General features: G+C 47.4%; 1 protein-coding gene across 1 annotated transcript; it reads left to right on the top strand.

Moving 5' to 3' along the window:
- The first annotated feature begins 511 nt into the window (after window positions 1-511).
- On the top strand, window positions 512-26,063 carry golga5 (golgin A5). Its single transcript, XM_042325118.1, has 13 exons — window positions 512-1,042; window positions 1,419-2,138; window positions 2,334-2,570; window positions 2,816-3,035; window positions 3,619-3,742; window positions 9,352-9,555; window positions 9,682-9,852; window positions 10,130-10,258; window positions 14,525-14,623; window positions 15,772-16,000; window positions 21,791-21,890; window positions 23,340-23,403; window positions 24,566-26,063. The coding sequence occupies exons 2-13, from the start codon at window positions 1,427-1,429 to the stop codon at window positions 24,650-24,652; spliced, it is 2,376 nt and encodes a 791-aa protein (XP_042181052.1). The 5' UTR covers window positions 512-1,042; window positions 1,419-1,426; the 3' UTR covers window positions 24,653-26,063.
- The last annotated feature ends 247 nt before the right edge of the window (window positions 26,064-26,310 follow it).

The raw sequence follows: 26,310 nt of genomic DNA, 5'->3' as shown, positions 1-26,310 counted from the left end.
CAAACATTTCTCAAATCACAGGTAGAGTGAGGCGGCAGTAGCTTACCAGGGGTGCTGCTTTAATTTTTATTGTATTTAACTAGGCAAGTCAGAACAAATTCTTATTTACAATGACGGCCTACCCCGGCAAAACCTGGACAACGCTGGGCCAATTGTGCAATGTCCTATGGGACTCCCAACCACGGCCGGATGTGATACAGCCTGGTTTTGAACCAGGGACTGTAGTGATGCCGCTTGCACTGAGGAGCAGTGCCTTAGACGGCTGTGCCACTCGGGAGCCCTAATATCACAGTGGTCAACAATTTCTCTCCAGAAATATGTTCAAAACCAATTACTTGTTATAACTAAGCCAAGATAGACCATGGCCTGTCGTTACCAATGTGAGCAAATGAATCATAGTGGGCAGACCCAAGTACGAGTTATCGAGATCCTATTGGTGGGTTCTATCATGTATTTGCATATTTCAGTAAGGGAACGCCCACACTGAAGTGCTCGTGTGCAATAACTCAATTCGCCCTTGTACTCCATCTAAACAACAAACACATTTTAAACTTTGGAAAGTGGTCAAGTCTTCCAACTTAGCCCTCTCTATTCGTAACATATTTTAGTTTTGGGAACACAAAACGGTATTGAGATCAAATGTTTCATGATGAGAAAATTTGCTGAATATCGGCCAAATTCCATCTCCCCTACTTGGATTCCTCTCATCACCTTGGTGTTGAGTGGAAATGTCCAACCGGATACTTCAGATTTATACATTCGGTGAAACGTCTGGTTTTACTGTTCTATCTGTGTCAAAATCCTGACAGCTGGCTTGTATTTTAATCAGGCATCGAGATAGGCGTTCTGTTTTTGGGGGTCCTTGCGTTAGTTCCTGGTCCACGTATGAGACAGATCCAAACGCTAATATTTACCTAACAAAGATTTACCAGATAATGTGTAAATGTGACACTATAGTCGATCTGTTGATTATTCATCCCGGTCTATAAATTGTCTGGGATATTTATTTATTTTTAGTTTTGGACGTCGCTGTTGTTATACGGTAAGTCGACTAGCTAGTTAGCGATAATGGATGCTAATATGTTAAGATAGTTTGGTTGTCGGACCTGTGTAATCCACCCCTGATTTATGCCGAAAGCTGATATCTCAGTATGTTGTTAAACCTACCCACACAGACCATTTTATACTATTTTGAGGGTTAACTTAGTGATCACCCGGATTTCTAGCTAGCCTTCAAAGATGTTAGCCATAACATCAACAATCTTGCTATCTGTTGGACGGTAGAAGCAATGTCATCATAACATTTAGTATTATCTTTTGGTTTTAGGGGAATGTCTTTTGACATACACATGAGATTTTGTCACAAAAGCTATTGTTTAATTTCTGAATCTGACAAACTGATTAATTTGTGTTTCTAGGATGCAGAATGTCTTGGTTGGCTGACCTGGCAGGGAAAGCTGAAGACTTCCTGAATAAAGTGGATGCAGGAGCTGCCAGCCTGACCAAACCCCAAGGCCGCACCTCCTCCTTCTCCTCAGCCTACGATGCTCCTGACTCCACTGAAACCTCTCAGTACAGTAGCACCGGCTACAGCAACAACACATCAGAGACACAGCAACACCCCTATGGGAACTCCACCTCCCACAACGCATCAGGATCTGGTTTCATTACTGCAGCTGCTGGCAACATAAAAAAATCCAAAGGTTCCCTGTTGACTAGCTCAGCCACAGTCTCCACTACCAGCACCCTTCCCCTGGGGTCTTCCAGCACTGCCTCCTCCTCCAGCTCCATCAAACCCTCCTCCAGCTTTGTGAGGCCCAGTAAGAAGAGTCAGAGTGAGCAAGATGTAGATGATGACCTGTTGTTTGACTTCCTTAACAGCTCAGACCCTCCGGCGGCCAACGAGAGGCGGGAGGTCAGACCAAGAGATCCTCTCAGAGTATCTCCTGAAGGATCAGGCTCCCCACAGCCAGCACCTCCTGTCTCGGCTGCTGCCCCCATCATGGTCCCCTCAGCCCCCTCCACGCCCCCCTCCCTACGGGGCATGTCGCGAACCTCCAGCTACAGCTCTCTGTCCACCAGTACTCACAGTGCCAAAACAGGGGGTTCGGAGGATGGCTCTGCCAAAGAAAGTCAAGGTACTGACACTTAAACTGGTAATGTTAATGTCAAGGCACTTACGCGTATTTCTTTTTGTTATTTTATCTCAATGTTTGGTCGATCATATAAATTCATGAAATAATCAACACAGTGTTCTAGTTACAATTGCTAATTTAAATCATCAGCTCAACGTGCCCTCCTTTATATGTATTCTCTCTTTCTCTTTTTTCCAGACACACCTGATGGTTCTGACTCTGGGTTGGCTGTTCCCCAGTCTATCACCTACCTATCAGAGTCTCCGGCCACATACGAGGCCCCTCCCCCAGCCCTGGCCCCGCCCCCTATAGAGGAGCAGCAGAGTCAGATGATGTCCAGTCTGCGTTTGGAGAACCAGCTACTGAGGTCAGAGGTCACCTCCCTCAACCAGGAACTGGCATCCATCATCCAGAGAGCCAAAGACACTCAGGAGGGTGAGAGAGCTGAGAGAGAGAAGACTGAGGAAGAAGACTCATGTCCGGTCCCAAATCTGTTTATGCTGTCTTGCCAACTCCTATGGTCGTTGTCATGCCGATGGATGTTGTCTTGCCAACACAGCACTGACAGATCTGGGACCAGGTTTTGCTCATGTATGTGTATGTGTAGCAGACACCTAAATAATGTGGTTTGGTTTATGTCTGTCGTGGGCGTAACTATGGTCATAATCTCTTTCCTACAGAATTGAACCAGGCACGGTTACGCACAGAGAAGTGGAATTCAGACCAGTCTCGCACAGACCGCACAGTCAGGGAGCTGCGGTCGCAGGTTGATGACCTCACAGAGGCCCTCGGTGCTAAGGACGGGCAGTTGGCCGTGCTAAAAGTCAGGCTGGATGAGGCAGATCAGTTACTGAAGTCACGGAGCTCTGCTCTGGAGGAGGCACAGACTGAGAGGTCCCGGTATGTTTACAATCTTTGTAGATGGATAGGCTTGGAAGAACTAAATCTGTTTGCTTCATTCATTATTAGTAAAAGACAACTACATTTGTCAGAAGTCCAGGTACATTTAATTAACCAAATCTTTGTGAATGAATAGATCCAGTCAATGAGGCTATCCTACTGCTTCAACATTTACATATTAGTAAAAAATATATATAAAAATAAAAAAAGTCTGAGAATGATCCATATCTAACAGTGCTCACATGGATAAACATGGTGTTGCTCCGGACGCTCTGTGTGAGGTGCTCTCTGAATAGCTAGTCTATGTGTAACGGAGGTAAGAACGTGCTGTAAGCTCCACTCCACAGCTAGCTTGAAATGTCACCAATGAAGTTATTGAATCAGATCCTTTTCTGTAGGACAACTGGTTGGTACGTTGTCAAGGAGGTCCGGTCACGTGTCTTTATGGAGGACCGCTGGTCCGAGCCCAGTAACCAAGGGAACCGGGACAGTGGAGAAAACGAAGCCGTTAGCATCACACTGAAGTTGGTTTTGTATAGTACTAGGGAGATGACGATTAACTTTGTACCCCCATCATGTCCAGGATCCTCCAGGACCACACAGAAGGAAGCAGTATGCAGTCCCAGGCCATGACGACCATGCAGGAGAGACTGAGGGAGGCAGACATGGCTCTACGCAGGGAACAGGATGGCTATAGACAGATGCAGGTAGAAAAATATATATACACACACACACACACACACACGGTCCCAACTCTCAAGTATATATATATATATATATATATATATATATATTTATGTATTTATTTATTTATTTATTTCAATGAATCTTTAATCTGTCAAAGCAAAATGAAAAATGGTATAACTAGTGGAAACAGGGCGTTCTTCATGTGCATTCAGTTCTATACGGTGCATTCAGAAAGTATTCAGACCCCTTGACTTGTTCAACATTTTGTTACGTTACAGCCTTATTCCTAATCAATCTACACACAATACCCCATAATATCACATTTACATCAGTATTCAGACCCTTTTACTCTGTACTTTGAAGAAGCACCTTTGGCAGAGATTATAGCCTCAAGTCTTCTTGGGTATGACGCTACGTACCCGTGGCGGCAGGTAGCCTAGTGGTTAGAGCCAGTAACCGAAAGGTGGCTAGATTGGATCCCTGAACTGACCAGATAAAAACCTGTCGTTCTGCCCCTGAACAAGGCAGTTTAACCCACTGTTCCCCATAAAGCCGTCATTGTAAATAAGAATTTGTTCTTAACTGACTTGTCTAGTTAAGTAATTTTATTTCACCTTTATTTAACCAGGTAGGCTAGTTGAGAACAAGTTCTCATTTACAACTGCGACCTGGCCAAGATAAAGCATAGCAGTGTGAACAGACAACAGAGTTACACATGGAGTAAACAATTAACAAGTCAATAATACAGTAGAAAAAAGGAGAGTCTATATACATTGTGTGTAAAAGGCATGAGGAGGTAGGCGAATAATTACAATTTTGCAGATTAACACTGGAGTGATAAATGATCAGATGGTCATGTACAGGTAGAGATATTGGTGTGCAAAAGAGCAGAAAATAAAATAATTAAAAACAGTATGGGGTTGAGGTAGGTAAAAATGGGTGGGCTATTAACCGATAGACTATGTACAGCGGCAGCGATCGGTTAGCTGCTCAGATAGCAGATGTTTGAAGTTGGTGAGGGAGATAAAAGTCTCCAACTTCAGCGATTTTTGCAATTCGTTCCAGTCACAGGCAGCAGAGGACTGGAACGAAAGGGGGCCAAATGAGGTGTTGGCTTTAGGGATGATCAGTGAGATACACCTGCTGGAGCGCGTGTTACGGGTGGGTGTTGCCATCGTGACCAGTGAACTGAGATAAGGCGGAGCTTTACCTAGCATGGACTTGTAGATGACCTGGAGCCAGTGGGTCTGGCGACGAATATGTAGCGAGGGCCAGCCGACTAGAGCATACAGGTCGCAGTGGTGGGTGGTATAAGGTGCTTTAGTGACAAAACGGATGGCACTGTGTTTGCTGTGTAGAGTGTTGGAAGCAATTTTGTAGATAGATTTTGTAGATAGATGTCCACATATTCTAGGTCGGAACCATCCAGGGTGGTGATGCTAGTCAGGCGTGCGGGTGCAGGCAGCGAACGGTTGAAAAGCATGCATTTGGTTTTACTAGCGTTTAAGAGCAGTTGGAGGCCACGGAAGGAGTGTTGTATGGCATTGAAGCTCGTTTGGAGTTTAGACAGCACAGTGTCCAAGGACGGGCCGGAAGTATATAGAATGGTGTCGTCTGCGTAGAGGTGGATCAGGGAATCGCCTGCAGCAAGAGCAACATCATTGACATATACAGAGAAAAGAGTCGGCCCAAGAATTGAACCCTGTGGCACCCCCATAGAGACTGCCAGAGGACCGGACAGCATGCCCTCCGATTTGACACACTGAACTCTGTCTGTAAAGTAGTTGGTGAACCAGGCAAGGCAGTCATCAGAAAAACCGAGGCTACTGAGTCTGCCGATAAGAATATGGTGATTGACAAAGTCGAAAGCCTTGGCAAGGTCGATGAAGACTGCTGCACAGTACTGTCTTTTATCGATGGCGGTTATGATATCGTTTAGTACCTTGAGCGTGGCTGAGGTGCACACGTGACCGGCTCGGAAACCAGATTGCACAGCGGAGAAGGTACGGTGGGATTCGAGATGGTCAGTGACCTGTTTGTTGACTTGGCTTTCGAAGACCTTAGATAGGCAGGGCAGGATGGATATAGGTCTGTAACAGTTTGGGTCCAGGGTGTCTCCCCCTTTGAAGAGGGGGATGACTGCGGCAGCTTTCCAATCCTTGGGGATCTCAGACGATATGAAAGAGAGGTTGAACAGGCTGGTAATAGGGGTTGCGACAATGGCGGTGGATAGTTTCAGAAATAGAGGGTCCAGATTGTCAAGCCCAGGTGATTTGTACGGGTCCAGGTTTTGCAGCTCTTTCAGAACATCTGCTATCTGGATTTGGGTAAAGGAGAACCTGGAGAGGCTTGGGCGAGTAGCTGCGGGGGGGGAGCTGTTGGCCGAGGTTGGAGTAGCCAGGCGGAAGGCATGGCCAGCCGTTGAGAAATGCTTGTTGAAGTTTTCGATAATCATGGATTTATCGGTGGTGACCGTGTTACCTAGCCTCAGTGCAGTGGGCAGCTGGGAGGAGGTGCTCTTGTTCTCCATGGATTTCACATTGTCCCAGAACGTTTTGGAGTTGGAGCTACAAGATGCAAATTTCTGCCTGAAGAAGCTGGCCTTAGCTTTCCTGACTGACTGCGTGTATTGGTTCCTGACTTCCCTGAACAGTTGCATATCGCGGGGACTATTCGATGCTATTGCAGTCCGCCACAGGATGTTTTTGTGCTGGTAGAGGGCAGTCAGGTCTGGAGTGAACCAAGGGCTATATCTGTTCTTAGTTCTGCATTTTTTTGAACGGAGCATGCTTATCTAAAATGGTGAGGAAGTTACTTTTAAAGAATGACCAGGCATCCTCAACTGACGGGATGAGGTCAATGTCCTTCCAGGATACCCGGGCCAGGTCGATTAGAAAGGCCTGCTCACAGAAGTGTTTTAGGGAGCGTTTGACAGTGATGAGGGGTGGTCGTTTGACTGCGGCTCCGTAGCGGATACAGGCAATGAGGCAGTGATAGCTGAGATCCTGGTTGAAGACAGCGGAGGTGTATTTGGAGGGCCAGTTGGTCAGGATGACATCTATGAGGGTGCCCTTGTTTACAGATTTAGGGTTGTACCTGGTGGGTTCCTTGATGATTTGTGTGAGATTGAGGGCATCTAGCTTAGATTGTAGGACTGCCGGGGTGTTAAGCATATCCCAGTTTAGGTCACCTAACAGAACAAACTCTGAAGCTAGATGGGGGGGCGATCAATTCACAAATGGTGTCCAGGGCACAGCTGGGAGCTGAGGGGGGTCGGTAGCAGGCGGCAACAGTGAGAGACTTATTTCTGGAGAGAGTAATTTTCAAAGTTAGTAGTTCGAACTGTTTGGGTATGGACCTGGAAAGTATGACATTACTTTGCAGGCTATCTCTGCAGTAGACTGCAACTCCTCCCCCTTTGGCGGTTCTATCTTGACGGAAAGTGTTATAGTTGGGTATGGAAATCTCAGAATTTTTGGTGGCCTTCCTGAGCCAGGATTCAGACACGGCAAGGACATCAGGGTTAGCAGAGTGTGCTAAAGCAGTGAGTAAAACAAACTTAGGGAGGAGGCTTCTGATGTTGACATGCATGAAACCAAGGCTTTTTCGATCACAGAAGTCAACAAATGAGGGTGCCTGGGGACATGCAGGGCCTGGGTTTACCTCCACATCACCCGCGGAACAGAGGAGGAGTAGTATGAGGGTGCGGCTAAAGGCTATCAAAACTGGTCGCCTAGAGCGTTGGGGACAGAGAGTAAAGAAATACAGGTTTGGTACACCTGTATTTGGGGAGTTTCTCCCATTCTTCTCTGCAGATTCTCTCAAGCTCTGTCAGGTTGGATGGGGAGTGTCGCTGCACAGCTATTTTCAGGACTCTCCAGAGATGTTCAATCGGGTTCAGGTCCAGTCTCTGGCTGGGCGACTCTAGGACATTCGGAGACTTGTCCCGAAGTGTTGTCTGTGTGCTTAGGGTCGTTGCCCTGTTGGAAGGTGAACCTTCGCCCCAGTCTGAGGTCCTGAGCGCTCTGGAGCAGGTTTTCATCAACAATCTCTCTATACTTTGCTCCATTCATCTTTCCCTCAATCCTGACTAGTCTCCCAGTCCCTGCCTCTGAAAAACATCCCCGCAGCATGATGATCCCACCACTATGCTTCACCGTAGGGATGCTGGGTTGTTTCTTCCATACGTGACACTTGATATTCAGGCCAAATAGTTAAATCTTGGTTTCATCCAAGCGGGCTGTCATGTGCCTTTTACTGAGGAGTGGCTACCGTCTGGCCACTCTACCATAAAGGCCTGATTAGTGGAGTGCTGCAGAGATGGTTGTCCTTCTGGAAGGTTCTCCCATCTCCAAAGAGGAACTCTGGAGCTCTGTCAGAGTGACCATCGGGTTCTTGGTCACATCCCTGACTAAGTCCCTTCGTCCCCGATTACTCAGTTTGTCCGGGCGGCCAGCTCTAGGAAGAATCACGGTGGTTCCAAACTTCTTCCATTTAAGAATGATGGAGGCCACTGTGTTCTTGGACCTTCAATGCTTCAGAAATGTTTTGGTACCCTTCCCGAGATCTGTGCCTCGACACAATCCTTAATTTAAAAAATATATATTTACATTTATTTGGACTTTTTACCCATTTTTTTCATCCCCAGTTTCGCGGTATCTAATTGGTAGTTAGTCTTGTCTCATCGCTAAAACTCCCGTGTGGACTCGGGAGAGGCGAAGGTCGAGAGCCGTACGTTCTCCGAAACACGACCCAACCAAGCCGCACTGCTTCATGACCCAACGCCTGCTTAACCCGGAAGCCAGCCGCACCAACGTGTCGGAGGAAACATCGTTACACCTGGCGACCGTGTCAGCGTACATGCGCCCGGCCCTCCACAGGAGTCGCTAGAGTGCGATGGGACAGGGACATCCATGCCGGCCAAACCCTCCCCTAAGCAGGACGACGCTGGGCCAATTGTGCGCCGCCCCATAGGTCTCCCGGCTGCGACAGAGCCTAGACTCTAACCAAGATCTCTAATGGAACAGCTAGCAACTGCGATGCAGTGCTTTAGTCCACTGCACCACTCGGGAGGCCCTGCCTCGACACAATCCTGTCTCGGAGCTCTATAGACAATTTCTTCCACCTCATGGCTTGGTTTTGGCTCTGAAATGCACTGTCAACAGTGGGACCATTTATATAGACAGGTGTGTGCCTTTCCAAATCATGTCCAATCAAGTTGTAGAAACATCTTAGAGATGGTCAATGGAAACAGGATGCACCCGAGCGCAATTTCGAGTCTCATAACAAAGTGTCTGAATACTTATGTAAATAATGTATTTCAGTTTTTTTTTTTTTTTGAATAAATATGCAAAAAAACAAACATGTTTTGCTTTGTCATTATGGGGTATTGTGATGTCATTATGGGGTATTGTGATGTCATTATGGGGTATTGTGATGTCACTATGGGGTATTGTGATGTCATTATTAGGGTATTGTGTGTTTGATTTGATTTAGTTGTATTTAATATATTTTAGAATAAGGCTGTAACGAAATGTGTAACAAGTCAAGGGGGTCTGAATACTTTCCCGAAATGCACTGTAAAGTCAATCATAGACTACATAACGTGTCGTCTCCTCGGTTCCCACAGAGTGAGTTTGCGGTGCGGCTATCCAAGGTGGAGGCTGAGAGGCAGACGCTAGCGGAGGCAGTGACGGGCGCAGAGAGACGGGCTTCGGATGACAAGCACCGGGTCGAGGACCTCCAACAGCAGATGAGGAGTGCCCGGAACGCAGCCGAGACTGCCAAGCAGGAGTTACAGGACTATAAAAGCAAAGCCTCCCGCATACTACAGGTAAGAGAGAGAGATCTTTAAAAACATAATAATAATAATAATAATCTGTCACATATGGGGAGATTGAGGACACGACTCACTATTTCCTTTCTAATGCTTTTGTTTGTGTGTGTGTGTCCTCTCCAGTCCAAAGAGAAGCTGATCAGCAGCCTGAAGGAGGGGTCAGGCTTGGATGGTCTGGAAGGAGGAGGAGCCGGAGTTTTGGAGCTGGAGGAGCTTAGACATGAGAAGGAGCTGCAGAGAGACGAGATCCAGAAACTACAGGGACAGATGCAGACGCTCCGAGCTGAGATACAAGTGAGAAGGGACTGGAGATTGTTTCAATGATATATGTCCCTCTCTCGGGCCGACACCCCCTTAGCACACATACAAAGCAACTTACAGTACAATGTGAGTGCATACAATTCTTTAGTATGTTGATGTGATTCCTGCAGTATCCCTGCGGGACTTGAACTCCTCACCTTGCCGTTGCTAGCACTAACTGAGCCACACAGGACATGCTTACTTCAAGACAACCTTGGTAGCTGGATGACCTGGCTGTAAGAGTGAGATGTTGTGACCTTTCTTCTCCCAGGACTTGGAGGTAGCGGCCCTGACTGAGGCAGAGACGTGGCGAGAGCAGCAGCTGGAGAACCAGGAGCAACAGGCCCGACAGACCAGAGCCAAGCAGGAAGTGGAGGCCGAGGTGGAGCGCTACAAACAGGTAGCAGAGTATATCTTGTTATACCACGGGCGTTGTTGAATACTCCTTTCTGATTGGCTTGGAGGGCATTCTAGGGCATGCGTTATTTCTCTGTAATGTACACTATAATTCAATGGCTCTGAAGGTCATTGTTGTGTGTTTTATGTTTGAGCTGCTTTTGAAAGCAAAAGTCAGTTTTTTTTTTTCAAAACATTATTGGCGTTGTTGAAAAATAGAATTTCATAATAGTAAGCTAGCACTGACGCTTTTCGTACGGGAGTTGCCGCGATGAGACAAGATTGTAACTACCAATTAGATACCGTGAAACTGGGGTAAAAGTTTTTGTTTTTTTATTCAAAGAATGCTGTTCATTGACTACAGTTCAGCATTCAACACTATTGTTCCATCCAAGCTCAACACTGAGCCCAGGGTCTGGACACCACCCACTGCAAATGGATTCTGGTCTCACTGACGGGCAGACCACAAGCTTTGAGGTTTGTCAACAACACCACCTCCACACTGACTCTTAACACAGGGGTCCCCCAGGGGTGTGTCCTCAGTCCTCTGCTGTACTCCCTGTTCACCCACAACTGTGTGACTTTGCATGACACCAACTCCATCATCAAGTCTGCTGACGACACCACGGTTGTAGTCCTGATAACCAACAACAATGAGACAGCCTTTAAGGAAGAGGTCAGTGAACTGGCATTGTGGTGTCATGACAACAACCTCTCCATCAGTGTCAGCAAAACAAAGGAGTTGATTGTTGACTTCAGCAAGCAGAGGAAACATGCCCCGATTCACATCAATGGGATCACGAGTTTTAAGTTCCTCTGTGTCCACATCACCAAGGACTTGACATCGACCAACAACTCCACCACTCTTGTCAAGAGGGCGCAACAGCATCTCTACTTCCTAAGGCGGCTGAATAAATTTGGCATGCCACCCCAGATCCTCACCAAATACTACCGCTGCACCATCGAGTGCGTCCTGACCAGTTGCATCACAGCCTGGTAAGGGAATTACTCCATACACGACCGCAAGGCCCTCCAGCGGGTGGTGAAGACGGCTCAGTACATCACTGGGACCGTGGTCCTCCAGCGGGTGGTGAAGACGGCTCAGTACATCACTGGGACCGTGGTCCTCCAGCGGGTGGTGAAGACGGCTCAGTACATCACTGGGACCGTGGTCCTCCAGCGGGTGGTGAAGACGGCTCAGTACATCACTGGGACCGTGGTCCTCCAGCGGGTGGTGAAGACTGCTCAGTACATCACTGGGACCGTGGTCCTCCAGCGGGTGGCGAAGACGGCTCAGTACATCACTGGGACCGTGGTCCTCCAGCGGGTGGTGAAGAAGGCTCAGTACATCACTGGGACCGTGGTCCTCCAGCGGGTGGTGAAGACTGCTCAGTACATCACTGGGACCGTGGTCCTCCAGCGGGTGGTGAAGACGGCTCAGTACATCACTGGGACCGTGGTCCTCCAGCGGGTGGTGAAGAAGGCTCAGTACATCACTGGGACCGTGGTCCTCCAGCGGGTGGCGAAGACGGCTCAGTACATCACTGGGACCGTGGTCCTCCAGCGGGTGGCGAAGACGGCTCAGTACATCACTGGGACCGTGGTCCTCCAGCGGGTGGCGAAGACGGCTCAGTACATCACTGGGACCGTGGTCCTCCAGCGGGTGGCGAAGACGGCTCAGTACATCACTGGGACCGTGGTCCTCCAGCGGGTGGTGAAGACGGCTCAGTACATCACTGGGACCGTGGTCCTCCAGCGGGTGGTGAAGACGGCTCAGTACATCACTGGGACCGTGGTCCTCCAGCGGGTGGTGAAGACGGCTCAGTACATCACTGGGACCGTGGTCCCACCCATCCAGGACTTCAACTCAAGATGGTGTCTGATCATCATGCATCATCAAGGACCCCACACACCGCAGCTACGATCTGTTCTCTCCCTTAGCGTTGGGAAGACTGTATCAGAGCATGAGGTCTGATACCAACAGGCTCAGAGACAGTTTCTATTTACAAGCCATCAGACTGCTGAACACTTGAACTGGACTGACCACCTGCTCTGATTCTCCGCACACATGCACTCACTCACATATACACAGACATACACACAGTATGTGGACACACACCCTTTTTTAGCCACACCCCCGTTGCTGACAGGTGTATAAAATTGAGCCCAGCAATCTCATTGGCAGTGGTGTAAAGCGCTATTGGACTCCAGAGCAGTGGAAACACATTTTCTGGAGTGATGAATCACTCTTCACCAACTGGCAGTTTGACTGACGAATCTGGGTTTGGCGGATGCCAGGAGAACGCTACCTGCCCGAAATAGATAGTGCAAACTGTAAAGTTTGGTGGAGGAGGAATAAAGGTCTGGGGCTGTTTTTCATGGTTCGGGCCCCTTAGTTCCACTGAAGGGCAACCTTAATGCTACAGCGTACATTGACATTCTAGACAATTCTATACTTCCAGCTTTGTGGGCAACAGTTTGGGGAAGGCCCTTGCTGTTTCAGCATGACAATGCACCAAGCAAGGTCCTATTCAAAATGGTTTGTCGAGATCTGTGTGGAAGAACTTGACTGGCCTGCACAGAGCCCTGACCTCGACTCCATCGAACACCTTTGGGATGAATTGGAACGCCGACTGCGAACCAGCCCTAATTGTCCAAGATCAGTACCCGACCTCACTAATGCTCTTGTGGCTGAATGGAAGCAATTCCCCGCAGCAATGTTCCAACATCTAGTGGAAAGCCTTCCCAGAAGAGTGGAGGTTGTTATAGCAGCAATGTTCCATCATCTAGTGGAAAGCCTTCCCAGAAGAGTGGAGGTTGTTATAGCAGCAATGTTCCAACATCTAGTGGAAAGCCTTCCCAGAAGAGTGGAGGCTGTTATAGCAGCAATGTTCCAACATCTAGTGGAAAGCCTTCCCAGAAGAGTGGAGGCTGTTATAGCAGCAATGTTCCAACATAGTGGAAAGCCTTCCCAGAAGAGTGGAGGCTGTTATAGCAGCAATGTTCCAACATTAGTGGAAAGCCTTCCCAGAAGAGTGGAGGCTGTTATAGCAGCAATGTTCCAACATCTAGTGGAAAGCCTTCCCAGAAGAGTGGAGGCTGTTATAGCAGCAATGTTCCAACATCTAGTGGAAAGCCTTCCCAGAAGAGTGGAGGCTGTTATAGCAGCAATGTTCCAACATCCAGTGGAAAGCCTTCCCAGAAGAGTGGAGGCTGTTATAGCAGCAACGTTCCAACATCTAGTGGAAAGCCTTCCCAGAAGAGTGGAGGCTGTTATAGCAGCAATGTTCCAACATCTAGTGGAAAGCCTTCCCAGAAGAGTGGAGGCTGTTATAGCAGCAATGTTCCAACATCTAGTGGAAAGCCTTCCCAGAAGAGTGGAGGTTGTTATAGCAGCAATGTTCCAACATCTAGTGGAAAGCCTTCCCAGAAGAGTGGAGGCTGTTATAGCAGCAATGTTCCAACATCTAGTGGAAAGCCTTCCCAGAAGAGTGGAGGCTGTTATAGCAGCAATGTTCCAACATCTAGTGGAAAGCCTTCCCAGAAGAGTGGAGGCTGTTATAGCAGCAATGTTCCAACATCTAGTGGAAAGCCTTCCCAGAAGAGTGGAGGCTGTTATAGCAGCAATGTTCCAACATCTAGTGGAAAGCCTTCCCAGAAGAGTGGAGGCTGTTATAGGCAGCAATGTTCCAACATCTAGTGGAAAGCCTTCCCAGAAGAGTGGAGGCTGTTATATCAGCCAAAGGGGGGGACCGACTCCATATTAATGCCGACGATTTTGGCATGAGATGTTCGACGAGCAGGTGTCCACATACTTTTGGTCATGTAGTGTATGTTCATGCTACACACATCAGAACTGTTGCTACCAGACTCTTATTATACTGCTCAGTTTATACACTGCCCCCCTTCCCCAATACACCTGTAAATATTATACATTGTGCCTTCCTGTGTTATACTGATGCTAAAATGTGTATTCTATTTTTTTTTTCTATTCTTATTTTTTCGTATTGTTGCATAGTCGAAGGAACCTGCAAGTAAGCATTTCATTGGACGATGTCTACCCAAACATATCCAAAGCAATCCTACTGATAAAACTTGGACCTTGGGTCCTATTCATTTAAGGTGTGCAACGGAAAAAAACCCCATTATGAAACGTTTTGCGATGTAAAACATGTGTTTCTTATTCGACCACATGTCCAGGTAGTCCCTGCCTGTTTCTTTCTCTATATCTGGGCTAAGGGGAACTTTTTTTTGTGTGTGTGTGATGTAGGAGCTACAGTATGTAGAGGAGGAAAACCACCGTGCCAAGACAACACTGCAGAGTCGCATCAAGGATCGGGAAGATGAGATCCAGAAACTCAGAAACCAGGTATATAGACAGTTGAAGTTGGAAGTTTACGTACACTTAGGTCGGAGTCGTTAACATGCATTTTTCAACCGCTCCACAAATTTCTTGTTAACAAACTGTTGTTTTGGCAAGTCTGTTAGGACATCTACTTTGTGCATGACACAAGTCATTTTTCCAACAATTGTTTACAAGTCCTCAACTGGCAGCTTCATTGAATTGTACCTGCAAAGCACCAGTCTCAACGTCAACAGTGAAGAGGTGACTCCGGGATGCTGGCCTTCTAGGCAGAGTTCCTCTGTCCAGTCTCAACGTCAACAGTGAAGAGGCGACTCCGGGATGCTGGCCTTCTAGGCAGAGTTCCTCTGTCCAGTCTCAACATCAACAGTGAAGAGGTGACTCCGGGATGCTGGCCTTCTAGGCAAAGAAAAGACATATCTCACTGGCCAATAAAAAGAAAAGATTAAGATGGGTAAAAGAACACAGACACTGGACAGAGGAACTCTGCCTAGAAGGCCAGCATCCCGGAGTCGTCTCTTCACTGTTGATGTTGAGACTGGACAGAGGACTCTGTAGAAGGCCAGCATGAGTCTCTTCTTCACTGTTGATGTTTGGTGCGGGTACTATTTAATGAAGCTGCCAGTTGAGGACTTGTGAGGCGTCTGTTTCTCAAACTAGACACTCTAATGTACTTGTCCTCTTGCTCAGTTGTGCACCGGGGTCTCCCACTCTTTTTGTATTCTGGTTTAAAAAATCTATCTGTTTCCAGCTACAATAGTCATGTACAACATTAACAATGTCTACACAGTATTTCTGACCAATTTGATGTTATTTTAATGGACAAAAAAAAGTGCTTTTCTTTATAAAAACAAGGACGTTTCTAAATGATCCCAAACTTTTGAACGGTAGTGTATGTCAAAGTTCACATAATAAAATATATATATATATATTTATACATCTTGTGCAGTGAAATGCTTATAGTCCTAGCTCCTAACAATGCAGTAGAATATAAAAAAAGGGCACATTTTTTTAGGAGAATAATTTTAGGACTGTAAACATTTCACTGCACGACATATAACATCTGCTTAGCTGTAAGTGACCAGTACTCTTATTTGATTTTTAGAAGTAGCACAAGTAATGTAACATTTCCCTGTCCCCGCCCCCCTCCCTAGCTGACCAATAAGGCTCTGAGCAGCAGTAGCCAGGTGGAGCTAGAGAGCAGGTTACACCAGCTGACGGAGACTCTGATCCAGAAACAGACCATGTTGGAGTCCCTGGGAACAGAGAAGAGCTCACTGGTCTTTCAGCTAGAGAGGCTGGAGACCCAGCTGAAGAGCGTCCAGGGAGGAGGAGGGCAGACCGGGGGGCCGGCCATTAACATGAGCAGCATGGAGAGCCCAGGTGAGGCTGGGGCTGTTTGTTTTTTTAAATGGCACCCTATATACATTTAGTACACTATTTTTGACCAGCTCAGGTGAGACTGATGTCATGTGGACAGATATGATTAGGTAGCCTGGTTGTCATGTGGACGGACATGATTTAGGTAGCCTGGTTGTCATGTGGACGGACATGATTAGGTAGCCTGGTTGTCATGTGGACGGACATGATTAGGTAGCCTGGTTGTCATGTGGACAGATATGATTAGGTAGCCTGGTTGTCATGTGGACAGATATGATTAGGTAGCCTGGTTGTCATGTGGACGGATATGATTAGGTAGCCTGGTTGTCATGTGGACGGATATGATTAGGTAGCCTGGTTGTCATGTGGACAGATATGATTAGGTAGCCTGGTTGTCATGTGGACAGATATGATTAGGTAGCCTGGTTGTGTCATAGTGGACAGATATGATTAGGTAGCCTGGTTGTGTCATGATTGGAGCCTGGTTGTCATATGATTTAGCCTGGTTGTCACGTGGCCATGATTAGGTAGCCTGGTTGTCATGTGGACGGATATGATTAGGTAGCCTGGTTGTCATGTGGACGGATATGATTTAGGTAGCCTGGTTGTCATGTGGACGGATATGATTTAGGTAGCCTGTTGTCATGATTGGTAGCCTGGTTGTCAGATATGATTAGGTAGCCTGGTTGTCATGTGGACAGATATGATTAGGTAGCCTGGTTGTCATGTGGACAGATATGATTAGGTATTATGTGGACAGATATGATTAGGTAGCCTGGTTGTCATGTGGACAGATATGATTAGGTAGCCTGGTTGTCATGTGGACAGATATGATTAGGTAGCCTGGTTGTCATGTGGACAGATATGATTAGGTAGCCTGGTTGTCATGTGGACAGATATGATTAGGTAGCCTGGTTGTCATGTGGACAGATATGATTAGGTAGCCTGGTTGTCATGTGGACAGATATGATTAGGTAGCCTGGTTGTCATGTGGACAGATATGATTAGGTAGCCTGGTTGTCATGTGGACAGATTGATTAGGTAGCCTGGTTGTCATGTGGACGGATATGATTTAGGTAGCCTGGTTGTCATTGGACGGTTATGATTTAGGTAGCCTGGTTGTCATGTGGACGGATATGATTTAGGTAGCCTGGTTGTCCCAGATATGTTAATAATAATAATAATAATAATGTGTTTACCCATCTCCTTTAGGTATTGGTCTGGGTCCAGGCTAAGGGCTGGTTCAGGGTGGGGAATTATTATTTTGGGGGGAAAAACAAACTCCAGGCTCCTCTTGATTGTCTAAAACTAGATAAAGTATGTCGAAATTATAATGGACTTTTTTAATATAATTTTAATATATTTTTAAAATAACTGCCCTTTTGCTGGCCTGCAAACTGTTTTTGACGAACAAATCGGTCTGAAAATGAATCTGTGCTGCCCTCTGCTGAGTTTTGAAAGCCGGGTGTTGCCCTCGAGCCCAGATGTGTTCCAACCCCTGGACCAGTTGGTTAAAGTGGTACTTTCCTTGACGCTCAGCTAACTTTATTTGATAGATCGTCGTTGCAAGTAAATAAATACATTGATTTGGGAAACATTTTTTTTTTTGTATTTGATGAAGAAGCACTGAGCCCAAGCTCTTTACTTGATTTTTTAATTTTTAGACAAAAAAAAAAAATGTCTTCAGATGACCACTACATTTTTTGGGGTGTATTGTAAAGCATTTCCCACACTGAGAGCAGAGGTAGGGTCTCTCCTGTGGGAACTCTCTTGCGCTTACTGAGCGTGATGGAATTACGGAAGCTCTTTCCACACTCTGTAGAAGAGAAGGCTATTTCTTCTGTGTGGATCACCTGGTGGCTTGTAAGATCACTGGTGTTCGGCAAATGTCTTCCCACATTCAATGCCGAGTGATAAGGACGTTCTCATGTGTGCCCTGCCTGGTGAAAACTCTTCCCACACTCATCACCGGTGTACGGTCTTTAACCCAGTGTGGATCATCATGTGTTTATTATCAAGCTCATCTTTTCGACGAAAGATGTACCACATTGTTGGCAACAGTGGGGGTTTTCCTCCTGTGCGGATTAACTTGTGCCTACTGAGAGAGATTGTGTGTGTGTGTGTGTGTACGACAAACTTTCCTTTTTTTTTTTTTACACACGCTGTACAAGGGGAAGGATCTTTCTCCTGTGTGGATCCACGCTGGTGCTTTATAAGATCTGCAGAGTGTGAAAACATACTCCCACATTCAGTGCAGTGGTAGTGCTTTTCTCTTGCTTTCCATCTCCTTTGGATTTTCTAACCTTGTGTGGGTTAGGAACCTGATTTGTTCACATCATTTCCATGTGTTTTGGTGGGTTAGGAACCTGATTTGTTCATCATTTCCATGTGTTTTGGTGGGAACCTGATTTGTTCAGATCTGTGCCTTTTTAGGATGTCCTTTTATCTGACATCGTGGTGCATTTGTACTTTAGAGACAAAATCGGATCCTTCTCCCTTCCTCAAACTCACTTAACAACAAGACATCAGCCTGTTTCATTTCGATGTTCAGATTCCTGTATAATCCCTCAGTCTATTTCAAAATTCCTCAACGCTTTCAGCCGGGTGACTTTTCAAACCCACTTCTGTTGCTTCAGTTTTGATGTGAAAATTTGTCTAAGGCCCGGGAGTAATACTTATGTGTTGACAACATGTGACCATGCTTCTTCACAACCCTGTCTGGAAAAAGCCTGTTGGTCAGCAGCTGGTCCAAAATCAGGCTCACTTTTCACAAAAACAGGAAGCGGGGAGGAAAGGCTGGTTCTGGTGAAAAAAATCACAGCTCACCCTCACAGCTAGATCCTAGATGAAAGCACATAACAAAAGTGTTATTCCTTGTGGAATTGACTAAACATGGCAATGACATTAATACTTAATTTGACAACCGACAACATCATCTAGTTCTTTTCTGCAGAAGCTTTTGAGACATCTGCATAAAATCATAACTGAGAAATATTTCATCAAAGAAATCTGTAGATTTAAAAAAAAAATTTTTAAATTGCTTTGTTTGTTTGTTTGTTTGCTCAAAATACCAACTTCAATATCAATTTGAGTCTTCACAGCGTTTTTTCAGAGATTGAACAAACAAGATTACATTAAACATGACAACCAGCTGAACTAAAACAAAACCAATTCACTTTCAGTTCTCTACTCTCTTACAATGTTTAATTACCCCTAAAGTAGTTTTTGTCTTTACGTTAACTGTAGCATAGTGTATCAGAGGCCTTACAGCTACACACCAAGAGAGATGCAGCTATACAACAAGGGGAAAATACAACCGTACAACAAGAAAGCAGAATCAAAATGACCAGAATCCAGTTGTACATCGGAAGGACGAATAGATTTACCACATAGTTTTTTTATATTGACACTTCTCGGGGGACAGCAAGATTAGGGGGGGACAGCAAGATTAGGAGGAACAGATCTCCCTTGTTCCTAAATAGAGAAGTCTTCTCCCTTGTTTCTAAATAGACGTCTTCTCCCTTGTTTCTAAATAGACGTCTTCTCCCTTGTTTCTAAATAGACGTCTTCTCCCTTGTTTCTAAATAGACGTCTTCTCCCTCGTTTCTAGATAGAGACGTCTTCTCCCTCGTTTCTAGATAGAGACGTCTTCTCCCTCGTTTCTAGATAGAGACGTCTTCTCCCTCGTTCCTAGATAGAGACGTCTTCTCCCTCGTCTTCTCCTAGATAGAGACGTCTTCTCCCTCGTTCCTAGATAGAGACGTCTTCTCCCCTCGTCTTCTCCTCGTTCCTAGATAGAGACGTCTTCTCCCTCGTCTTTCCCCTAGATAGAGACGTCTTCTTCTCCTCGTCTTCTCCCTCTAGATAGAGACGTCTTCTCCCTAGAGACGTCTTTCCCTCGTTTCCTAGATAGAGACGTCTTCTCCCTCGTTTCTAGATAGAGACGTCTTCTCCCTCGTCTTTTCTAGATAGAGACGTCTTCTCCCTCGTTTCTAGATAGAGACGTCTTCTCCCCTAGAGACGTCTTTCTAGATAGAGACGTCTTCTCCCTCGTTTTCTAGATAGAGACGTCTTCTCCCTCGTTTTCTAGATAGAGACGTCTTCTCCCTCGTTTCTAGATAGAGACGTCTTCTCCCTCGTTTCTTAGATAGAGACGTCTTCTCCCTCGTTTCTTAGATAGAGACGTCTTCTCCCTCGTTTCTTAGATAGAGACGTCTTCTCCCTCGTTTCTTAGATAGAGACGTCTTCTCCCTCGTCTTTTCCTAGATAGAGACGTCTTCTCCCCCTCGTCTTCTTCCTAGATAGAGACGTCTTCTCCCTCGTTTCTTAGATCGTCTTCTTCTCCCTCTTAGATAGAGACGTCTTTCGTTTCTTAGATAGAGACGTCTTCTCCCTCGTTTCTTAGATAGAGACGTCTTCTCCCTCGTTTCTTAGATAGAGACGTCTTCTCCCTCGTTTCTCGTTTCTAGATAGAGACGTCTTCTCCCTCGTTTCTTAGATAGAGACGATAGAGACGTCTTCTCCCTCTTAGATAGAGACGTCTTTCCCTCGTTTTAGATAGAGACGTCTTCTCCCTCGTTTCCTAGATAGAGACGTCTTCTCCCTCTTAGATAGAGACGTTTCCTAGATAGAGACGTCTTCTCCCTCGTTTCCTAGATAGAGACGTCTTCTCCCTCGTTTCCTAGATAGAGTCTTTCCCGTTTCTTCTTCCCTCGTTTCTTAGATAGAGACGTCTTCTCCCTCGTTTCTTAGATAGAGACGTCTTCTCCCTCGTTTCTTAGATAGAGACGTCTTCTCCCTCGTTTCTTAGATAGAGACGTCTTCTCCCTCGTTTCTTAGATAGAGACGTCTTCTCCCTCGTCTTTCCCTAGATAGAGACGTCTTCTCCCTCTTAGATAGAGACGTCTTTTCCTAGATAGAGACGTCTTCTCCCTCGTTTCTTAGATAGAGACGTCTTCTCCCTCGTTTCTAGATAGAGACGTCTTCTCCCTCGTTTCCTAGATAGAGACGTCTTCTCCCTCGTTTCTAGTCTTCTCCCTCGTTTCCTAGATAGAGACGTCTTCTCCCTCGTTTCCTAGATAGAGACGTCTTCTCCCTCGTTTCTTAGATAGAGACGTCTTCTCCCTCGTTTCCTAGATAGAGACGTCTTTCCCTCGTTTCCTCGTCTTCTCCCTAGATAGAGACGTCTTCTCCCTCGTTTCCTAGATAGAGACGTCTTCTCCCTCGTCTTTCCCTCTAGATAGAGACGTCGTTTTCGTTTCTTAGATAGAGACCTCTCCCGTTTCCTAGATAGAGACGTCTTCTCCCTCGTCTTCTTTTTCTTAGATAGAGACGTCTTCTCCCTCGTTTCCTAGATAGAGACGTCTTCTCCCTCGTTTCCTAGATAGAGACGTCTTCTCCCTCGTTTCCTAGATAGAGACGTCTTCTCCCTCGTTTCCTAGATAGAGACGTCTTCTCCCTCGTTTCCTAGATAGAGACGTCTTCTCCCTCGTTTCCTAGATAGAGACGTCTTCTCCCTCGTTTCCTAGATAGAGCACTAATTTGCTCCAGTGGTAGTAGGACTTTTTAATCTCACAATTCCACTGATTTTATTGTTCGTGGCTGGTCTTTTTTATCCAGTTCTAGAGAATGTATTTGCAGGGCACAGAGTAATTGAATTTTTTTTTAAGGAGATTTGAGCATATTTTGGGGAAGCTGAGATGTTACTAGTAAAAGATGTGAGATTTGTTTGTTTTCACCATAACCTCTTGAATGGCAGGACTAAAAAGGCCTTTTTATGTTAACTTCACACAGGAACACGACAGAGGAATGCACCAATCCTGTTCAACGACCACGACAGTCCAGGAGTGTATGGCCAGGTACGCAAGGCAGCCAGCACCATCGACCGGTTCAGGTGAGCTATTATACCAGAGGGTTGGCCTTATCGTAACATACTTTTTTTTTTTTTTTTTTTTTTTAAAGGAGTGTGATTTAAAAAATTTAAATAAGGGTTTATTCAGACAGCACAGAAATGGGTAGACGGGGCCAGACAGGACTGGAACAGGGGTGGGCGGGGACAGGACGGGGCGGGCGGGGAGACAGGACGCGGGCGGGGCCAGACAGGATGGGGAAGGGGGCGGGCGGGCCAGACAGGACGGGGACGGTGGCGGGGCGGGGGACAGGCGGGGGGAGGACGGGGCCAGACAGGACGGGGGGAGGACGGGGCCAGACAGGACGGGGCCAGACAGGACGGGGGGCGGGCGGGCCAGACAGGAACGGGGCGGGCGGACGGGCGGGCGGGCCAGACAGGACGGGGGGGGGACGGTGGCGGACAGGACGGGGCGGACGGGGCGGGCAGACAGGACGGGGGGACAGGACGGGGCGGGCCGGGGGACAGGACGGGGCGGGCGGACGGGCCGGACAGGACGGGGCGGACAGGACGGGGCGGGCGGACGGGGGGGCCGGACAACGGGGCGGGCGGACGGGGCGGGCGGGCCGGACAGGACGGGGCGGGCGGACGGGGCCGGACAGGAAAGGACGGGGCGGGCGGAAAGGACGGGGCGGGCGGACGGGGGAACGGGGCGGGCGGACGGGGGGCCGGGCCGGAGGACGGGGCGGGCGGACGGGGCCGACAGGACGGGGCGGGCGGACGGGCCGGACAGGACGGGGCGGGCGGACGGGGCGGGCGGACGGGCCGGACAGGACGGGCCGGACAGGACTGGGGCGGACGGGAATGGGGGCGGGCGGGCGGGCCGGACAGGACGGGGCGGGCGGGCGGCTGGACAGGACGGGGCGGGCGGACGGGGCGGACGGGCCGGGCGGGCCGGGCGGACGGGCCGGGCGGGCCGGGGCGGACGGGGCCAGAAAGGACGGGCCGGACGGGACGGGGCCGGGACGGACGGGGACGGGACGGGGAACGGGCCGGGATGGGACGGGGCGGCGGGCCAGACGGGACGGGGCCAGACGGGACGGGGCGGACGGGGCCAGACGGGACGGGCCAGACGGGACGGGGCGGCGGGCCAGACAGGACGGGAAACGGGTTGGGCGGGCCAGACGGGACGGGGAACGGGGGTGGGCGGGCCAGACGGGACTGGGAACGGGGGTGGGCGGGCCAATCAACCACACGGCTATTATTTTAGTTTCAGGAATGTTACCATACAACTATACCTGCAAGTTAAGATTGAGGAATGGTTTGTTATTGTTCAAAAACATGAGCTGTTTTTGTTTTGGAACTGCATTCTCGTTCTGTACGTTGTGATGCTTAATTCAGATTTTATAGACACGAATGTTTACCATTCAACCACACGATTGTCACACATTTATATCTCACCTCGACAATAATCCGAGAATCTTGTCCTTCCAGCATCCGGTTAGGAATCTTCCTGAGACGCTACCCCATGGCTCGGGTTTTTGTAATACTGTATATGGTGAGGGTCTTTTGCTCTAATGCTATTTGTGTATTTTTTTTGTATCGCAAACTTTTTTTAAAAATTGCAACTACTATAATTACTATACATGTAACGCTAACCAAAATACACTGCTCAAAAAAATAAAGGGATCACTAAAATAACACATCCTAGATCTGAATGAATGAAATATTCTTATTAAATACTTTTTTCTTTACATAGTTGAATGTGCTGACAACAAAATCACACAAAAATGATCAATGGAAATCAAATTTATCAACCCATGGAGGTCTGGATTTGGAGTCACACTCATAATTAAAGTGGAAAACCACACTACAGGCTGATCCAACTTTGATGTAATGTCTTTAAAACAAGTCAAAATGAGTCTCAGTAGTGTGTGTGGCCTCCACGTGCCTGTATGGCCTCCCTACAACGCCTGGGCATGCTCCTGATGAGGTGGTCTCCTGAGGGATCTCCTCCCAGACCTGGACTAAAGCACCCGCCAACTCCTGAACAGTCTGTGGTGCAAGGTAGCGTTGGTGGATGGAGCGAGACATCATGTCCCAGATGTGCTCAATTGGATTCAGGTCTGGGGAACGGGCGGGCCAGTCCATAGCATCAATGCCTTCCTCTTGCAGGAACTGCTGACACACTCCAGCCACATGAGGTCTAGCATTGTCTTGCATTAGGAGGAACCCAGGGCCAACCGCACCAGCATATGGTCTCACAAGGGGTCTGAGAATCTCATCTCGGTACCTAACGGCAGTCAGGCTACCTCTGGCGAGCACATGGAGGGCTGTGCGGCCCCCCAAAGAAATGCCACCCCACACCATGACTGACCCACCGCCAAACCGGTCATGCTGGAGGATGTTGCGGGCAGCAACATGTTTTCTATTCCATTTGCACAACAGCATGTGAAATGTATTGTCAATCAGCGTTGCTTCCTAAGTGGACAGTTTGATTTCACAGAAGTGTGATTGACTTGGAGTTACATTGTGTTGTTTTAAGTGTTCCCTTTATTTTTTTTGAGCCGTGTTATAAGTTAAAATTCTCTCTTCCTTTTTTTCACTCATTAAAACCAATGAAACCAGTACAAACCTCTTGCTGTTTCAAAATAAATGTGTCACAATGATCTTTTAAAGCCCAGTTTTTGTTTTTTTTTGTGTGTGTTTTTTTTTTTCAGGCACTACTGCACCTATGGGTCATGATTGTTCTGTTGACCTATTCTCCAGAGATGCATGAGATCCACGACCATCCTGCAGGGACATAGAACTCAAGGCCTGAACGATGTCATGATAGAGATTTTTATATATATATATATATATGTATATGTGTGTGTGTATGTTGTTTTGATCTGGGGTAAGGTGAAGATGTTTTCTCTTTGTCATCAAAGACTAGCCTGGTGCCAGATCTGTTTGTGCTGTTCAGACCTGCCTACCATGCACACAACTTTAGGTCAAAAGTATGCTGGTGTGGAGGGGGACCTTTAAAATAACACACATAGGCTTTTTAAATCGGCGAATTGTGGCTTTTGACTCAACCGTCAGAAGTTGGAGCTGAGCTAATCAGAGGAGGAAAATCTATCTCTCAGCTACAGCCGGTAACCCTAAAGTCACAGTACTCTCTCTCAGCTACAGCCGGTAACCCTAAAGTCACAGAACTCTCTCAGCTACAGCCGGTAACCCTAAAGTCACAGTACTCTCTCAGCTACAGCCGGTAACCCTAAAGTCACAGTACTCTCTCTCAGCTACAGCCGGTAACCCTAAAGTCACAGTACTATCGCTCAGCTAACTATCGCTCAGCTACAGCCGGTAACCCTAAAGTCACAGTACTCTCTCAGCTACAGCCAGTAACCCTAAAGTCACAGTACTATCGCTCAGCTAACTATCGCTCAGCTACAGCCGGTAACCCTAAAGTCACAGTACTCTCTCAGCTACAGCCGGTAACCCTAAAGTCACAGTACTCTCTCAGCTACAGCCGGTAACCCTAAAGTCACAGTACTCTCTCAGCTACAGCCGGTAACCCTAAAGTCACAGTACTCTCTCAGCTACAGCCGGTAACCCTAAAGTCACAGTACTCTCTCAGCTACAGCCGGTAACCCTAAAGTCACAGAACCATTTCTCAGGCTGGATGGGAGGTCTCCGCCACGCCCGTTGATACCACTGATGTGTGAGGGGGGAAAAAAGGAGAACGAATTGTTTTGCTTAATTAATACATTTTCCAAAATTGTGTGTTTAGTCAAGCACATAACCACTATTATTTTGTAGTTAGCGCCTTGGTTAAGGCGTCATTACGACGAACGTAAGTTAGCTACAGCATGTATTAAACGAACCGAGAACATTTTCTTGACTGCACACGTTTTTGTTCTCCGTAACACGAGAGCGTTGACGAGCGACGGGGGGGGGATGTGCGCATCGTTGCGCGGATAGGAAACGGTCATGGCAGAGAGAGCTCCTCCACCCGGTACCGTCCTTCACAGAAAGTTATGTTAAGACGTTTTAACGATTACTAGGCGAATGTTAATGGATCCGTTTTTTTGATCTGTCCTCTTGATTATAGCTAGATGTCAACAGAAGGCTGCTAATGCTGTAGTAAATCAGTTCACCAATGACAACGAGGCATGTTGAATGAATGGTAGTCTAGTAGTCAGACCTGATGGATGAGATCAGGGATCGAGATCTGGAATCCAGTTGAGGTGGCTCTAATCCAGTTGAGGTGGCTCTAATCCAGTTGAGGTGACTCTAATCCAGTTGAGGTGGCTCTAATCCAGTTGAGGTGGCTCTAATCCAGTTGAGGTGGCTCTAATCCAGTTGAGGTGGCTCTAATCCAGTTGAGGTGGCTCTAATCCAGTTGAGGTGGCTCTAATCCAGTTGAGGTGGCTCTAATCCAGTTGAGGTGGCTCTAATCCAGTTGAGGTGGCTCTAATCC

The sequence above is a fragment of the Oncorhynchus tshawytscha genome, linkage group LG08 (genome assembly GCF_018296145.1).
Source record: "Oncorhynchus tshawytscha isolate Ot180627B linkage group LG08, Otsh_v2.0, whole genome shotgun sequence".
Taxonomy (NCBI): domain Eukaryota; kingdom Metazoa; phylum Chordata; class Actinopteri; order Salmoniformes; family Salmonidae; genus Oncorhynchus; species Oncorhynchus tshawytscha.
The sequence above is the reverse complement of the archived record's forward strand: the minus strand, read 5'-3'. Positions and strand labels throughout refer to the sequence as shown.

Bases quoted from the DNA above. Each gene is read 5' to 3' on its own strand.
- golga5 (XM_042325118.1), top strand. From the start codon at position 1,427: ATGTCTTGGTTGGCTGACCTGGCAGGGAAAGCTGAAGACTTCCTGAAT. The intron at 3,036-3,618 runs GTATGTTTACAA...CATCATGTCCAG, and splicing joins GCACAGACTGAGAGGTCCCG to GATCCTCCAGGACCACACAG. The intron at 9,556-9,681 runs GTAAGAGAGAGA...TGTCCTCTCCAG, and splicing joins AAGCCTCCCGCATACTACAG to TCCAAAGAGAAGCTGATCAG.